This window comes from Myxine glutinosa, chromosome 10 (assembly GCF_964187855.1).
Source record: "Myxine glutinosa chromosome 10, kmMyxGlut1.1, whole genome shotgun sequence".
Classification (NCBI taxonomy): domain Eukaryota; kingdom Metazoa; phylum Chordata; class Myxini; order Myxiniformes; family Myxinidae; genus Myxine; species Myxine glutinosa.
The window spans coordinates 78,055,511-78,074,313 of record NC_136270.1 but is presented as its reverse complement, the minus strand read 5'-3'; the positions used below and the strand labels follow the sequence as shown (position 1 = coordinate 78,074,313).

At 44.8% G+C, this 18,803-nt stretch overlaps 1 protein-coding gene and 1 long non-coding RNA gene across 2 annotated transcripts in view; one reads left to right on the top strand and one right to left on the bottom strand.

The window, feature by feature from the left end:
- The window catches only part of LOC137433442 (leucine-rich repeat and immunoglobulin-like domain-containing nogo receptor-interacting protein 1), an 84,181-nt gene extending 76,848 nt beyond the window's left edge, over positions 1-7,333 (top strand). The window contains exons 5-6 of the mRNA XM_078785204.1: positions 2,612-2,703; positions 6,955-7,333. Of these exons, the coding sequence (XP_078641330.1) occupies positions 2,612-2,703; positions 6,955-7,333 (471 nt within the window). The remainder of the gene's footprint in view (positions 1-2,611; positions 2,704-6,954) is intronic.
- A 3,157-nt stretch (positions 7,334-10,490) lies between these two features.
- Positions 10,491-18,160, bottom strand: LOC144894152 (uncharacterized). Its single transcript, XR_013624864.1, has 2 exons — positions 16,861-18,160; positions 10,491-10,799 (listed from the first exon to the last, which is right to left on the bottom strand). It is a non-coding gene; the product is annotated as an uncharacterized LOC144894152 (long non-coding RNA).
- Positions 18,161-18,803: the final 643 nt, after the last annotated feature.

Here is an 18,803-nt window from a genome sequence, read left to right as displayed (position 1 = left end):
ATATATATATATATATATATATATATATATATATATATATATATATATATATATAATAAACTACATGGTATTCATAGAATACTTACCCTGCGCTATCAACTTGGTGCGAGCCAACTCTTCTATTTTTGAGTGGGTTTTTTTTCTTTGATCCAATATGGCGGCCAAACCACGTGAGTGATGACATCATCAATTTATATTCTCTCATAAAATTGTTATGTAGGTCATGCTCAATAAATTTCAAACTGAACAGACTAAGCGTTGTCCCTATCGAATTATGATGTCATAATTAAGGCACCAATGACGCCATTGTTAACAGCACTTATTCCACATGCAAAGTTATTTACAATGAGCCACGTTTCAATTTTGTCCATGGAGCGGTTTCGGAGATATAAAGGTGCAATGTTTTTTTTCTTCCCAAGATGGCGCCTGTACCACATGACCTATGACGTCATAATTATCATTGAAATATTCTACAGGAGGAGGTGCTCCTGTGGTGAAAATTTTGTGTCCATCAGACCAACAGTTGCAGAGAAAATATGTCTTACTAATGGGATCAAGCATTGTACTTGTTGAATTATGATGTCATAACCAAGGCATCTTGACAATAATGACATCATCATTAACATATCTTATCCCCATGGGGAGTACTTGACAATGAGCCATGTTTCAATTTTTTCCATGGAGCTGTTTTAGATAGAGGTGCGACATTTTTCCAAAATGGTGTCCGAACCACGTGACCTATGATGTCATAATTATGAAAGGCAGGGTCGCTCCTATGGTAAAATTTAGTGTCAATCGGACCAACGGTTGCTGAGAAAATTAATTTTTAAAATGCAGACACGTACGCATGTGCGCAACCGAATGCCGAAACCTGCTTTTCGCTTTGCGACTGCAAGGTATTTATCTATTAAAAGTAGCGAGGTACCTAGGCTACCCACAGGTGGTCACCGAAATCTCAAAAAAAATATTTTGAGAAATTGTATGAAAACTCTCACCCACTATGGGACAGGTGCAGGTGTAGCGACATCATTTTGCCTTAAGTATGCAAATATGTTGCATCTCGAGTTTCCTGATCCGGTTGCAACCGGAAGTGAAGAGCGGGAGTGGAGTTGCCCTTGTGGAAAATAAAGGATTGACACGGATCCCGAAGGTCTCGGGTGTCTTTTTCTTATATCCTAAACGGGGACCCTAAAAACTGCACTGAAAATTTGGTGGGGGCTGACACCAAAACTAAGAGTAGTACTGAAGTAGTACTGTGTAAAATCAATGTACCTTTAATGATGATGATGAAGCTTATAACACTGATGATGGTTCACCGAACCAGGGAATGTTTCCACATGCGGTGAATGGCGAAACTGTGAATGCCGAACCCATGAATGAGTTTACATGTGGAGAGATAGCAGTTTCGTATGGGTGGAAACTCAAAAAAATCAAAATTGTATTGAGAAATTTATGAAACCTCCCACCTACCTAAGGACACCTGCTGGCACCCCAAAAGGGTCCACAGAAAGTTTGGTGGGGCTAACCCCAAAACTGGGCAAGTCGTTTGGGGATGGACAGACAGACAGATGCACCTGCTTTATTATATAAATAAATTTCCCTTCCTTTTTCAAACCGTTGCGTATTAACTGGATCACTAATCTATACTATTTCTTCAACAGACCCATCATTGCTGACCTTGTATAGTCGGCGAGGAATGGTTTTGGCTCAAGTCTTTCACCAACCGGTTGGCCAAGCCTGACGTTCGAATGAAACTGGCAGGAATTTGGAATTTGTGGCACCGGTGATACCTCTGATGACACCGGAGTATCTTTAGCGTCCACCAAATGAACAGTGCTGGCAGAGGGGTCCACCGGCTTGAGGTCCTTCCGATGGAAACAAATAAGTACTATGTTTCGTTCCAAGTTTGCAACACGTCGTCGCAGGAAATAATGGCCACATAATAATCATTGCCTAAGCTCTCTCAATTTCTAAACAATCTATTTATCGACCACTGTTATCGACCAAACCATTGCATTTGGAAAAAATTGAGAATGGTCCTGCCCTTGTACCCCGACCATGTGCGTAACAAAGCCAGCATGAGCAATGCTACATGGGGTTCATCAGAAAGCCTTTCTTGCACACTTGCAGAACCCTCCATCACAAGTCACCCCCATGCCCCCTTCACCCTTCAACACGGGAAGGATCATTTTTCTTACTTTATTGAACGCGTTTTTAATTGTCATTTCGTCGGTCTCCTCCCCACGCTCATCACCACTACATGCTGAGACTTGCTTCCGGAAAATGGTACAATGGCAGAACACCCGGGGGAGAGGCAGAGAAAAAGGAAATAGCTCTCTTTATGGAAACAAAACTTGGTGTAAATTAATGAAAGCAGTGGGGGTACATTACCCTCCATCTTCATCCAGGGATTCAGGGATCAAATGATACCCGACTTTAATCAATAACCCAGTAGGCCAATATATAACTTTTTCACCCCAAAGGGAGATGATCATATATACATCCGTCTTGTTTCGAGTTGTCCTTTTGCCCTTTTCATTTACTCCATTGCAGCAACAATATTAAAGGATTTCATCACCATCAAACAAGCCCAATGCTTGTGCATCAACAGGACTGCTTACCAGACGCCATCTTGGAAAATACCAATTCTGTGTATGCCTATCGAAATTACGATTGGCACGACGACGAGGACACCACGAGAAGGTGAGAAACATTCTAAAAATTCGGTAACACATGAGCAACATGTTTCTCAATTTCCGGTCATAATCGGCTGACTTTCCCCATTCGGTCCACCTGCAGGACCCATCGTGGCTGACCGGTGTCAGGTTTGAGGCCGATGTATGATCCGTAGCCGGAAACTTCCAGCAACGTCTTCCGGTGGGGGCCTGCGTGATGGACTCTTGGAAAAACCTCAAAGAGAATGATCTGGAGCATAGAAAATGTCACGGCATTCGGCAGCGAGGCAGACAGCCTCTCTCCATTCCTCACATCGCTCCTGGCATTTCCACACATAGTGCTGAGGGTAAATGATGGCATTTTAAATATTGATGGCTACATGCTATTCTGCAAAACACGCCCGGGTTGTAGACAAGTTTTCACTCCTTACTTTTACTCTCGTTGAAAGGAAAGACCCCAGTGCACTTCAGGAGTACAGCGAGAGACTTGGCAACCGCATAAATTAATCAATGATTCAACACAAGTGATGGAGCATAATTGACATCGCAAAATCGATAAATACACCACCTCTATATTGTGACATCTGATCTAATGTTTACCAAATGGTTGTTGAACCGATGTAGCATTGAGGAAAACCCTTTACAGGATATGTTTACGAGACTCGATGGTGTAAACATTGCTCTATGTCTGGAAGGTTGGCGATTCGAATTCCGGCCGAGTCATACGAAAGCCTTTAAAATGGTAGAAACTCTCTTTGGCAGCAAAATAAAAATAATAAAAATATCACCTGTAGAAGCAGCAAAACATCAACCTATCCGATCTTGGATAGGTACAGCTTAGAGGTACAGCAAATATACAGCTTCGAGGCAAGTGTGCGTACCTCTAGGCTATCCTATCAGCCTGTCACAAGATCGGATAGGTTGATGTTTTGCTGCTTCTACAGGTGATCTTTTTATTATTTTTATTTTGCTGCCAAAGAGAGTTTCTACCATTTTAAAGGCTTTCGTATGACTCGGCCGGAATTCGAATCGCCAACCTTCCAGACATAGAGCAATGTTCACGCCACTGGTTAGGATTAGGGTTAGGGTTAGGGTAAGGGTTATTAGGGTTGTTAGGGTTAGGGTTAGGGTTAGAGTTGTTAAGGTTAGGGTTAGGGTTGTTAGGGTTGTTAGGGTTAGGGTTGTTAGGGTTGTTAGGGTTAGGGTTTCATCAGTGGGTGATTCATAAATGTGTGTCTGGTCCCTCGGACGGACGTTAAGCTAGGCGTCTCGTCTGCCAGCATTAGTTGGTGGATGTAAAAGATCCCACGGTGTCCTTCGCCAAGAGTTAGTGAACTATCGCCGGCACCCTGAACAAATTACTAATTCCTGCCTTGACGACTGCTGGGGAGGAAAGGGCAAACCAACCTTTCCAATAAATTGCTTCAGCAGCACCAGCACACTGTATGCTAGCAAAAGTACCCGTCCCGAGTGATGGGAAAAGTTTAAGTTAATCAATCAATTTAAATTATTTCATTGACGATGAAAAAGGTTCATTTTGTTCCACTCTTGGTTTTTTTTTTTGTATACTGAATCGAGGCTCGTGAAAGAGCTAACATTTATTTCACAAACAAATCAACCAGACAAACAAAATATATAAAAAGAGGGAGCGGAAGACAAGATGGGGAGAGAAGGGGAAGCACACAAACACAACATTTGAGAGCAGGGAGAAGTGTGGGAGGGAGAGGGCTTGGGAGGAGGAGGCGTGGGAAGGGGGGGGAGGGAGAGGTATAAAACACAAGGGGACCAAAGACTTCCAGGACAGAAGTTGGTATTTCAAAAAAAAAAAAAAAAAAGTGTAGGATTTTGGGTGAAATTAGCGGGGGTAGAAAAGATCAAGGTTTTGGATGGGGGAAGATAAGAGATGGTGGTGAACAGCTGTTTTAAAGATCTGGAGGGTGGAGTGGGATTTAAGACAGTGAGGGAGTTTGTTCCAGAGGCGGGAGAAAAGAGGAATGAAGGAGTGAAGGTGAGCAGAAAGTCTGGATTTTGGCAGTTTAACCATAAGAGGATTGCAGGCAGATGTTGTGCGACCTGTAGGAATATTTGGGGGACAGAGCCCAGAGAGAGCTGGGGGGGCAAGGCCAGAGAGGAGTCGGTAGAAGACGGAAAGGCCACCAACCTGCCTGCGGTGAGTGAGTGAAAGGCCCTTGGAGTTAGCTTCATCGCGGGAGATTCCAATGATTCTGAACGCTTTGGTTTCAACAGCGTGAAGACGAGCTAGGTGTGAGGCAGGAGCACCAGACCAGAGGGGAGAGCAGTATTCCATTGAGCTGCGGATGAAAGCCTTGTAAGTGGTGAGGAGCTCAGGTGTACCAAGGAAGGACTTCACACGACGGAGGATGCCCAGTCGGCGACTGGCTTTGGAGGCCAGATTTGAAATGTGGTTTTCCCAGGAAATATCATGGCAGAAAGTGAGACCCAAAAGCTTGAGTGACAGAACTTCTTGGAGAAGATTATTCAGAAAGTGGATGGGAGGGTTGTCCAGTCGGTCTTTTCGGAGAGACATCGTAAGAGTGTGAGATTTGTCAGGATTGAAAGACATGTTCCACTTGTTTGCCCAGTCTGTGATTTTGTCCAGGTCTGCAGAGAGAGGAGGCTGCAGACTGCCGATCTGAGGGATGAGGAATGGAGCGACAGAGAGTAGAGTCGTCAGCAAAGAGATAGAGAGGATTTTCAAGAGTCAGAGAGATCATTGATGAAGACCAGAAAAAGCACAGGGCCCAGAACACTGCCTTGGGGAACTCCAGCCTGAACAGGAAGAGGAGATGAGAGAAACCCATTCAGGGCCACACGTTGACTATGACTAGAGAGGAAGTCCGCCAGCCATGCGTGGAGATTTCCATGGATACCAAAGGAGGAGAGTTTGGTGAGCAGAGCGGGGTGCCAGACCGTATCGAAGGCACGTGAAATGTCAAGGGAGACAGCTCTACTTTCCTGTTTGGCATTGAGGACCTCCATCCATTGTTGAGAAAGCAGAAGCAGCATGTCCAGAGTAGAGTGACCAGGTCTGAAACCAAATTGATGATCAGAGATCAAGCCATTGGAGAAGAGGAAAGATTTCATATCCGAAGCAATGATGGATTCCATGACTTTGGTGATAATTGGGAGAAGGCTGATTGGTCTGTAGTTGCTAGGATCTGTTTTTGCACCTTTTTTGTGCAAAGCAGTGATGTTGGCTGATTTCCAAGCAGATGGCAGATGACCTTGAACTAAGAAACTAAGAACCTAAGAACTAAGAAACTAAGTTAAACTAAGAACCAAAGCTCTGAGCTACCTATACCGCCCACCCTGAAATGGTGGTGCAACATCAGGTGGCGGAGGTTGAGTTTGTGTAAAAAGAGGGCAACATATAGCTATTTTAAATTGTATGTTACTGCATGAAGATCTACATTAAATCTAATTTAATCCTGATTGTTCAGGTTGATTTCAAAGATTACTGGAAGGGACAATAAAGTGACTGACTATATTGCATCAGGAAAAGTAAAATGCAAAGGCAAATTAACCAATCGGCAATATTTCAAGCATAGCGCAGGAAGTTGCCGCTATAAACAGGAGACAGACAAATGCACGAACAGACACCATGGTTCGCAATGTACGAGGGCCATACCAAAAGTCATGAGCATCAATGGATTCCACACATTTCTGCCGAATATAGTAGAACATGAGTTATTAGCAACATCTATCCATCCATCTACTCCAATATAAACACAGGCTTGGTGCATGCTCACCACCGGTGTTTCCACAATCCATTGTGACAAAATGGCTGTAAACGACATATCGTTTTGCCAATGTACAGTGATTGAATTCCTCGTGAAGGAGAACAACTCACCTGCAGATATATACGGCCGATTGAGTCAGGTGTACGGTGATGCCTGCATGGGCGCTAGTAGTGTCAAAAGGTGGGTGAAACACTACAAAGATGGAAATAAAGGTGTGGTCGGCCACGAAGCGCCACAACTGAACACAACTAGCAGAAAGTTTATGTGCTCATCAGTGAGGACCGAGGGAGATTGAAGCGCAGCTTGGCACCATGCCATACAGGAGATGATAGCGACCTTGGGATATCGGAAAGCTTGTTCCTGTTGGGTTCCCCGTTTGCTTACGGAGGAACACAAAAACACATGCATGGATGTGTCATCACCATCACAGTTGCTTCAACAACATGATGCTGAGGGCAATGTCTTCCTGTTCCATATCATGACTGGTGATGAAAGCTGGTTCCACCATTTTGACCCAGAAACCAAGCAGCAAAGTATGGAACGGCATCACTTCACATGTCCAAAAAAGAGAAGAAGGCCAACAGAATATCATCCACCAGCAAAGTTATGGGAATCGTCTTCTGGGATGCCGAGGGATGCATACTGGTTGTTTTCCTGCCCAAAGGGGAAACCATCAATGCAGCTCGCTACGTTCAGACGCTCAAGAAACTGAAACGTGCACTTCAGGAAAAGCGTTCGATTGGAAAAGCTGCCATCTTTCACCATGACAATGCTAGACCTCGCACTACGCGTCTGGCATTGGAGGAAATCTCAAGCAATGGCTGGGAAGTGCTCCCTTACCCCCACCGTACAATCTGGACTTGGCCCCCTCGGGTTACCATCTGTTCGGGTCCTTGAAAAATCACATGAGGCTAGCACTATGAAAACGATGAGTAGTCCAGATAGCCGTGCATAGCTGGTTGTGAAGTATTGGAACGAACTTCTACCGCAGCTGGATTTTTTAAGCTCGTACAGTGCTGGCAGATGGTTCTGGACATTTTGCAGATTAAGTAATGTGGTATGTCCGGTTGCTATTGACAATATCAGTTTTCTTACATGTTTTTACTGTACAATAAACGTGCTCATGACTTTTGGCATGGCCCTCGTGTGTATATACAAGATCAGAATCTTGAGACCTGAAAGTCAGTATCAGATTCTACATATTATCTACCATACCAATTGCCTTCTCACCTTCACCCAGAAAAAAAGACTATGGAAATAAAATCCACCTCTTCAAATATGGAGCAATGCCAATCCGAGCCAAGAACATCATAATTACTCTCGAGTTTTACTCTAAAGTGACTTTAGATGACAAGTTTCCTCCTCATTCTTTTGCGTTTCTTTATTACTTGCAAAATCGAAGATTTTTCAAGTATATTGGTCGGTTGTGTTTGTGGTTCTGTCTGCCTGTCTGTCTGTCTGTCTGTTTGTTTGTCACCGGCCTACCGGTCACAATTTTCAACCGATCTTCACGAAACTTCACCAAATCGTAGAGTTGGTCAAAAGCCAGAAGCCTATTGGTTTTGGGGTCAATAGGTCAAAAGGTTAACATAGGCCAAAGGTCACCAACTTTGCTACATTTCTAAAATCCTCAATTTTCATCCGATTGACTTGAAATTTGAAGAGGACTTGCATATCTGATCACTGAATTCAACCACCAAGTAGCTTTGAGGTCAACATAGGCCAAAAGGTCAACATTGGCCAAATTTCTAAAATCCTCAATTTTCATCCAATTGACTTGAAATTTGAAGAGGACTTGCATAATTGGTCACTGAATTCAACCACCAAGTATTTATGAGGTCACCATAGGTCAAAAGGTCAACATAGGCCAAAAGGTCAACATAGGCCAAATTTCTAAAATCCTCAATTTTCATCCAATTGACTTGAAATTTGAAGAGGACTTGCATATCTGGTCACTGAATTCAACCACCAAGTATATTTGAGGTCAACATAGGCCAAAAGGTCAACATATGCCACATTTCTAAAATCTTAAATTTTCATCTAATTGACTTGAAATTTGAAGAGGACTTGCATATCTGGTTACTGAATTCAACCACCAAGTATTTTTGAGGTCACCATGGGCCAAAAGGTCAACATAGGCCATATTTCTAAAATCCTCAATTTTCATAGAATTGACTTGAAATTTGAAGAGGACTTGTATATCTGGTCACTGAATTCAACCACCAAGTATTTTTGAGGTCATCATGGGCCAAAAGGTCAACATAGGCCAAATTTCTAAAATCCTCAATTTTCATCCAATTGACTTGAAATTTGAAGAGGACTTGCATATCTGGTCACTGAATTCAACCACCAAGTATATTTGAGGTCAACATAGGCCAAAAGGTCAACATAGGCCACATTTCTAAAATCCTCAATTTTCATAGAATTGACTTGAAAATTGAACAGCATTTGCACATTGAGTCACTAAATAAGGAAACAAACGATATTTGGAGGTCAAAAGGGCAAAGGTAAACTCAAGGTCAACCTTCCAAAATTATCATTTTTCATCTGAAAAATCGTCAATTTTCTTCCTATTGATCCAAGCTTTGATCAAGATTGTCAATTTTAATCTTGATGAAATGGACAATTTGCTGTATCAATGGAATTTTTTTTCTTGGGGAGGGGGGGGGGGGGGGTTTGCAAGTATCATGCCCCGCATGACGTCTTCTTGTTTATTTATTTCTGTTCAATTTCTGCTTCTTCTCCATTTTCCCTTCCACTTCTCTCATTGAGAGTTTGTAGCTGTGTCCATCCAGCTAGTTCAGCCCACTGTGTCCTCCTCCCCTTGCTCTCTTTCTTCTCCATGTTTTTTTATTCCTCCAACTCTCCCTCTCTTTTGTCCCTCTACCCTGCTGTTGGTGTGTTTGCCCACTCCCTCCCTCCTCTTTCTGCTGTTTTTTTCGTTTTGTTAAATCCTGGCCCATTCTGTGTTCTAGCCTCCATGAGGCTAGACTCAGTATCTAAAAAGTCAGTGAATCTAGAGGTTTTTTTTTGAGAAAACGTGCATGCATGTAATCCAATATGGAGAAAGTACCAAATATAGGAAGGGTTTCACATCACGTGAGCCCTTAATTCCATCTTGTGAGCTGCTTACATATGAAATAATCCAAATTGTTGCACTTGAGAGAGTGGACGAGAAAATTATTGTACTCCCACCCAAAAAAGGTGTTGCAGCTGTGGCACATTATATCCTCTGTTTTGATATTCAAATTATACAAGAGAAAACACTGGAAAAAAAACACAACTGTTGAAAATTAAGATGACCTGGCGGACGGTACTCAAATCTCGAAAGAATGGTCGATAACATGTGGTTTGATCATGTTCGTCACAAACTCTCTTAGTATTGCTGCTGCGAGGGAGCACGCTCCAAGAAACATTCAATGTCAGTTGGAGACAATTTGGTGAAAGACTTCACATTTCCTCCAATAACAATGGCAGGCTTTTCATTGTGCTACCACAATAGCCCACAGGTATCCACACAATTGCCTCTGAACTGTGTAGCCTGGGTTTGAATCTCGACCTGGCTAAAACAGACATCCTGGAGATTTGCATGCAGGGCCATTCTTCAATTGGTCTTGTCCTTCGGAAGGATGTTAAACTGGACGTACAATCTTCTGACATTGGGTTGTGGACGTCAAAGCAACTCCACCTCTATATTGTAGTGGCCTTCACCAAGAGTAGGTGAGCTAGCTATCACCAGCACCCTGGGCCAATTCCAAATTCCTGCTCTAATTCCAAAGGTGGCACTGCATCAGCAGCACATCCTTGCCCCCAGCAAATGATGCCACCCTCAGCTACCTGCTGCATGTGGAAGAAGAAGGCTTCTGATTGTGACAGATAATCGCGGAGTACAGGTTCTTGTGGAAGATTTCATGAAAATAAAGGAAGAGTTTTGCTGACACAAGAAAATGCAAAATATATTGTTGAGGTTGTGGCTCATACAGGGTGTCCCAACACCTTAGCCCCCCCACCCCCTGCCCAGCCCAACGTAGGAGAGGTAGGGAGAAACCACGAATAGGGGGAAAAAGCTTTATTATTCGACATCTCATGTGCACAGTTTCAAAGCTTTGCTTCAATATTTGGTGTGCCCACCGCCCGCCGACCGAACTGCCTCCAAACGCGCGGGGTAGGATTCCAAGAGAGACACAAACAAGTCATGATCTAACTCCATTTCTTCGAGGACGTGAGTCAAAGCAGTGAGAAGCCCTTCCCTGGTGTTCTGGAGGCGTTGTTCAACTCTGTCCTTGAGTATCGCCCCAAAATGTTCACAGGCGTTGAGGTCAGGCGATGCTCCCAGGCACTCATCGTTTCTGAAAAAATCGACCTTTTTTTTTATTTTTATTTATTTATTTATTATTATTATTATTACCTTCGCAAAAGCGGAAGGTTATGTTTTGATCGCTGTGTATTTATTTGTATGTCTGTGTGTGTGTGTGTGTGTGTGTATGTTATTCGCATAACTCAAAAAGTATTCAACCGAATTGCATGAAATTTGGTGGGATGATTGGTTATTATACGGGACACATTTGATTAGATTTTGGGAGCAATCGGGTCAAAGGTCAAGGTCAAGGTCACGAAAAGGTCAAAATCGTATTTTTACCATAGCGCGGTCAATTTTTATCCAATTGGCATGCAACTAATGCCAAAATGTTCAGAATTCAATGCCCGATCTTGTTTGTCATAACTCGGTCAATTCTTATCCGATTTGCATGAAATCAGCACCAAACTGTTCACTGTTCTGTTCCCTACACTCCCATGCCAAGTACAGAACAGTAGCTGCGGCGAAGGTATGCGCTCTACCGAGTGCCCGTTCTAGTTATTATTATTTTTTGTATACAAGATCGAGGCTCGTGAAAGAGCGAACATTAATCACACAGAAAGACAAACAGACACATAAAACAAACTAGAACGGGCACTCGGTAGAGCGCATACCTTCGCCGCAGCTACTGTTCTGTACTTGGTAAAAATACGATTTTGACCTTTTCGTGACCTTGACCTTGACCTTTGACCCGATTGCTCCCAAAATCTAATCAAATGTGTCCCGTATAATAACCAATCATCCCACCAAATTTCATGCAATTCGGTTGAATACTTTTTGAGTTATGCGAATAACATACACACACACACACAGACATACAAATAAATACACAGCGATCAAAACATAACCTTCCGCTTTTGCGAAGGTAACTAGAACGGGCACTCGGTAGAGCGCATACCTTCGCCGCAGCTACTGTTCTGTACTTGGTAAAAATACGATTTTGACCTTTTCGTGACCTTGACCTTGACCTTTGACCCGATTGCTCCCAAAATCTAATCAAATGTGTCCCGTATAATAACCAATCATCCCACCAAATTTCATGCAATTCGGTTGAATACTTTTTGAGTTATGCGAATAACATACACACACACACACAGACATACAAATAAATACACAGCGATCAAAACATAACCTTCCGCTTTTGCGAAGGTAATAACATCGGGAGCGGTAGACAAGATGGGGAGAGAGGGGGAAGGACACAAACACAACATTTGAGAGCAGGGACCGAGAGACATGGAGACATCGAGAGATCTGTGGGAGGGAGAGGGCTTTGGGGGGGAGGCATGTGAAAGGGGGGGGGGGGGGGTGGGAGAGGTAGAAACATATGGACACTGCCAGGATTTCCAGGAAAGAAGTTGGAATTTCAAACAAGGTGGATCTGGGGTGAATTAGTGGGGGTAGAAAAGATCAAGGTTTTGGATGGGGGAAGATAAGAGATGGTGGTGAACAGCTGTTTTAAAGACCTGGAGGGAGGAGAGGGATTGCAGGGAGTGTGGGAGTTTGTTCCAGAGGCGGGAGAAAAGAGGAATGAAAGAGTGAAGGTGAGCAGAGAGCCGAGATTTCGGCAGTTTAACCATCAGAGGGTTGCTGGCAGATCTTGTGCGACCTGTAGGAATATTTGGGGGACAGAGCACAGAGAGAGCTGGGGGAGCAAGGCCGGAGAGGAGTCGGTAGAAGACAGAAAGACCACCTACCTGCCTGCGGTGAGTGAGTGAAAGGCCCTCAGAGATAGCTTCATCGCGGGAGATTCCAATGATTTTGAAAGCTTTGGATTCAACAGCGTGAAGCCGAGCCAGGTGTGAGGCAGGAGCACCAGCCCATAGGGGAGAACAGTATTCCATTGAGCTGCGGATGAAAGCCTTGTATGTGGTGAGGAGCTCAGGTGTGCCGAGGAAGGATTTCGCACGACGGAGGATGCCCAGTCGGCGACTGGCTTTGGAGGCCAGCTTGGAAATGTGGTTTTCCCAAGAAAGATCATGGCAGATAGTGAGACCCAAAAGCTTGAGCGACATAACTTCTTGGAGAGGATTGTTGAGAAAGTAGATGGGAGGGTTGACCAGTCGATCTTTTCGGAGAGACATAGTAAGAGAGTGAGATTTGTCAGGATTGAAAGACATGTTCCACTTGTTTGACCAGTCTGTGATTTTGTCCAGGTCTTCAGAGAGTGAGGAGGCTGCAGACTGCCGATCTGAGGGAAGAGGAATGGAGCGGCAGAGAGTGGAGTCATCAGCAAAGAGATAGAGAGGATTTTCCAGAGAGTCGGAGAGATCATTGATAAAGACCAGAAAAAGCACAGGGCCCAGCACACTTCCTTGGGGAACTCCAGCCTGAACAGGAAGGGGAGATGAGAGAAATCCATTCAGCGCCACACGTTGACTACGACCAGAGAGGAAGTCCGCAAGCCATGCATGGAGATTTCCATGGATACCATAGGAGGAGAGTTTGGTGAGCAGAGCTGGGTGCCAGACCGTATCAAAGGCCCGTGATATGTCAAGGGAGACAGCTCGGATTTCCTGTTTGGCATTGAGGACCTCCATCCATTGTTGAGACAGCAGAAGCAGCATGTCCAGAGTAGAGTGACCTGGTCTGAAACCAAATTGATGATCAGAGATCAAGCCATTGGAGAAGAGGAAAGATTTCATATCCGAAGCAATGATGGATTCCATTACTTTGCTGATAATTGGGAGCAGGCTGGTTGGTCTGTAGTTGCAAGGATCTGTTTTTGCACCTTTTTTGTGTAAAGCGGTAATGTTAGCTGATTTCCAGGATGCTGGCAGATGACCTTGAGCAAAAGATAGGGTGAAAAGAACAGAGAGAGGGTGAGATAGAGCGGCAGAGCAGGATTTTAGGACCCGTGGGCTGATGCCGTCTGGTCCAGTTGCAGAATCAGAGTCGAGGTTTGACAAAAACTCCTCCACCTTGTCAGGAGAGAAGGACACAGAGTCCAGGAGCAATTGGGTTCGACTGGGAAAGGTGGGAACAGAGAGAGATGGGTTTGGGACTAAGGATTTTGAGGCGAACACAGAGTTGAGGCATTCGGCTTTGTCACGTGCGATGTCAACTGTGTGGCCATTTGAGGTAAGGGAGGGGATGGAGGGGGAACAAACACCAGAAACGGATTTGACCAGACGCCACCAGGATTTGGAGGAAGGAGACAGGTTTGAGAGTTCATTCTTGAGTGAGGAGAGATAGTGCTTCCTGGCACTCCTGCGGGTAGACACACACTTGTTCCGAGCTTGGTGGAAGGAACTGAGATTGCCTTCAGTTGGATTAGCCTTCCAAGAGGCAAAGGCAAGTTGTTTCAGGGCAACTGCCTCACCACAAGATTCAGTGTACCATGGACGGGAGGAAGGGTAAGACAACTGAAGGCGAGATGGGATAAATCTGTGCATGAGAGAGATCAGTTTGCTTTGGAAGAATTCCCAGGAAGAATTGATGTCAGAGGCAGTGGAGATGGGAGACCAATCCAGACGATTGATGGCTGCTTGAAGACCGTCCCAGTCGGCCTGAGCGAAATGCCAGACTCGTCGACGCTGAGGAGGCTCTCTGAGAATGGCCAGAGAGATGTCCACTTTGACAAGCACATGACCAGAAGAACCGATTGGAGCAGAAGAAGAGCAGCAGACATTAGCAGGGAAGTTTGTCATACCCAAGTCTAGAAGAGAAGATACTCCATTGGCTGAGATCCGGGTCGGGAAATTGACAGATTGTGTCAATCCCAGTGAGTCAGAGAAGTCCTTTGCTGAGGTGCCATGACTGGTGAGAGAGGAACCCACACCCAACCAGGTGGCATGATGACAGTTGAAGTCACCACATATGAGGAAGAGAGAGTTGGGATGAGTGGATAGAAGTTGGTCCATGTTGTCAGACAGTGAAATGTAGATGGAGTCATCACTGTTTGGGGGACGGTACAGAACACATATGAACAAAAGGTGGGAGCGGAGAGGAAGCCATAACCAGAGGTACTCCTGCGGGTGAGGAGGAAAGAGGGCAGTGCAAGGAGAGTGAGGAAGAGAGTTTTTGACAAAGATAGCCACCCCACCACCAGGCCGAGGCTCAGGTCTATCATACCGGAGGAGGGAGTAACCAGGAAGAGATATTAAGGAATCAGAGACATCTTGAAGGAGGAAAGTCTCTGTTAAGCAGATCAAGTCTGGATTGTCAGAAGCAACCTGTATGGAGAGATCAGTCAGGTTTGAGCGAAGGCCCCGGATGTTTGAGGTCCATACCGTCAATGAAGAGAGAGGGGGAGCATCGGGTACAGGACAGGGGAGGGGAGGAGTAGGGTAAGATGAAGGATGAGAGGGGGAGGTAGGGAGAGCAGTTGATAGTGTGTCAGATGTTGCAGAAGAGTTCCAAGAAAGGGAAGGAAGAGGAGGATGAAAGGTTTGATGGTGAAGGGATGAGGCACAGTGAGGGGTTGTTTGAGGGGGGGCAGAGGAAAGTAGAAGGTTTGGGGGGGTGGAGGTATGAGATAGAAGGGAGACGAAGTGGGGAGGAGGCAGCTTGGAGGAGGAGGGGGGAGGAGGGAGAATTGGAGAGGAATGGTATGGGGGGAGAATTGAATGGGAGGGATTGGGGGGGAGTTTTGAAGAGGAGGAGTGAGGGGGGAGTTTAGGAGGGGAGGGGCAAGGGGGGAGTTTTGGAGGGAAGGGGCAAGGGGGAAGTTTAGAAGTGGAGGGGCAAGGGGGGAGTTTAGGAGTGTAGGGGCAAGGGGGGGGATATGGAGGGGAGGGGGGAAGGGGGAGTTTAGGAGGGGAAGGGCAAGGGGGGAGATCAGGAGTGTAGGGGCAAGGGGGGGGATTTGGAGGGGAGGGGCAAGGGGGGAGTTTAGGAGGGCAAGGGCAAGGGGGGAGTTCAGGAGTGGAGGGGCAAGGGGGGAGTTTAAGAGTGGAGGGGCAAGGGGGGAGTTTAGGAGTGTAGGTGCAAGGGGGGGGATTTGGATGGGAGGGGCAAGAGGGGAGTTTAGAAAGTGGATGATTAATGAAAGACGAACATTGATAACAAATTGGGTTTGTTGTGATTTTCAAGTTAGCAATCCGATTCAGAACGATGGAGGAGGGATGGAATGAATGTGAATTTAGACCATGTAGTGAGGGAGACGTATAAGATATTGAATTTCTTTTTTTTTGAAGTGGAATGAGTTGGAGAGGAAATTGAGAAAAGCCTTTTAAATAGGAAGAAAAACAGCGTGTTGTAATATACCACTGAATAAAACACAGAAGGGGAAAGGTTAAACATATTTAAATAATATTTAAACAGAAACGTGAACAATCTTATATGCACAAAAATACCAACGGGGGGGAGAGCCGAGAGGGACCACCATGAGTCACGTGAACAGGGCAAACGGTGGATGGCAAGGAGATAATGGGGGCGGGGCGAACAGCACACCTGGACAGAAAATACAGAATGAGACAACAGTACACGTGGAGAAAAGAAAATAAATGTTTTTGTTTTTTTGTTTTTTTTGGGGGGTGGGGGGGGTGGGGATTTAGAACGTTAGACAGAGTATTATGTTCGGGGCAGAAGGGAAAAAACCAAGAGCCAAGCAAAACACGCTTAAGTTAACAAAACACCGACGGGGGTACAACTACAAGGCCACACACGAGGAGCAGAACACGATTAATTAATTACGAGATACAGGAAATTCAAACCAAAACTAACTATAATCAAACAATATCGCATGGACGATAAAATAACGAGTTGAAATTTGACAATCTATCTGGGGAAATGGGGGAGAAACACGTGGTCGAAGAACGAACGAACGAATAAGAATGAATAAACGAATGAGCACAGAGAAGGTAATGTCTTTTTTTGTTGTTTTTTTGAGTTGAGATTTACATAAGGAAGTAGGCTTTGGGGTGGAAAGACTGGGAAAACAGAGAACGAAAGTTATTGGATCACAAACGACAGGTGCTGAGAGAAAAACAAAGCCTCAAGGTTGTACAGTGTACACTGTACAAGGCCTCAAGACGACACGAATTAACACGATTTTCAATACAGGTATGAAAGATTTGCACCGAAAATCTTTGTCGGGACAATATACGTACAAGTTTCAAACCTTGACCTTGTTCGCCTTCAGAAGATTCTGGGTCGCCCGTGCGCTCATGCACGGGGCTCGGTCGTGCAGAAACGTGGTCTCCTTGATGCTGAGGACATTTTCTGGGTTCCGTAAGAACGGAACAACATGGCGGGTCAGCACAACGTCTCGGAGGTATTTGCCGTCCCATGATTGTCCTTGCTCTTTGATGACCCACATCAGCCTTTTCGCTGTGAACATCAAGAAGACGCCAACGCACCGTGCTGTCTTCGATTTCTCTCGAACTTGAGTTCTTGTGGAATGTCATCATTGTGAAGAGCCCAAATTCTGTCGTTCTGGAAGTTGGGACGTCGAGCCTCATAAATGAAAAATTCATCAGAAGGGGCCAGGAAAAGAAATCATCAGAGGTCCACTCGCTCAAAATCTCACAAAACCACATTCGATCTTCGACGTTCTTCTCCGTCAGGTTCGGTGCTGGAATTTGGTGAAAAGCCTTTGCGCCAATGGACTGAAGGAACCTGTGGATACTTGATAAGCTCTTCTTCTTCCCTCGAACCCGTTCAATCTCCTTTTGGAGCCCTCGAATGCTTTTCTTCTCCTTGGCAAGCGACTCAATGATGATATCCCTGCTTTCCTGAGACAAACATTGTGCTGTCTGTTCGGGCCGGCTGTCCATCTCGCAATCGAAGGGATCACGGTTACAAATGCATTTGACGAAGTCCTCAGACCTGCTCAGGTACTTGGCAACCCAGGATCGGGATATGGTTCCCGGCGTCTGATCCCCGGCGACTCGGAACGCGATAGCCATGATGCGGCATATCCACCTTTTCTTCTCGGAATCACCCGACCACGACATCACTTCACAAAATCTGCAACAGAACAAGAAAGGCTCATTAGAAGCGCTATTTTTCAGGGTGGGGGAATGAATTAATGTATAGATTCATTCATGCCAATAAACCACACACAGACAACCTCAAGCTCAGACTCCTTGTGGTTTAATACCAACTTATGGGGGAGTACTGAGGTTGAAAAACAAACAAAGGGGGACAGCTGGGCAAAAGGAAAGATGTCCATTAGAGTACCGGTATGACAATGTGAGTTGTCCGAAGGAAAAAGGTTTAGAGGTGTTAGCTGGAGTTTGAGACTGGGAATGTATGGACGAGATCCATTTAAATTCTTCATTCATTTAAATCCATTCATCATCAGCCGATGAGGTATGTAGGCAGCAGAAAGTTTAAGTCACTTCAACTCTTCTTCTTCTTTTAACCTACCCCACTTATTCTCACCTTGTGAGGTCGGTAGAGGAATGTTTTTAGTCCAAGCCTTTCACGAGCTGGCTTGACAGGACTGACGTTCAACTGGAGCTAACTTGGGCAGGAATTTGTAATTTATTGAAGGAGACAGTGATAACTCAGCTACTCTTCGGAAAAGACACCATGGGATATTTAACGTCCACCAAGCATAACGTTATAATATCATAGACAGAACACACGCCTTATAACGTCCATCCGAGGGTCAACACAATTTGTGATGGTCACCTGTCTGCTAAACACCAATCTGACACCTGATAGTATCGGGTCGAGAATCGAACCCAGATTAGACATCACAAACGTAAATATGCTACCTTTGTACCTTATCCTGGCAGACTATACCCGTTATTACCTCCGCCACCAAAGGTGGATCGAGGTTAAGTTTTCAATCCTGTCTGTTTGTCTGTCTCTATGTCGATCGCATACAGGTCACAATTTTAAACCCATCTTTACGAAACTTCACCAAATGGTAGAGTTGGTCATAAGGAAGAAACCTATCGATTTTGAGATCAAAAGGTCAACATAGGCGAAAGGTAAACAACACTGTCACATTACTAAAATCCTCAATTTTCATCCGATCAACTTGAAATTTGAACAGGATTTACAAATGATGTCACTCAATTCAACCTCCAATAATTTTTGAGGTCTAAATGTGAAAAG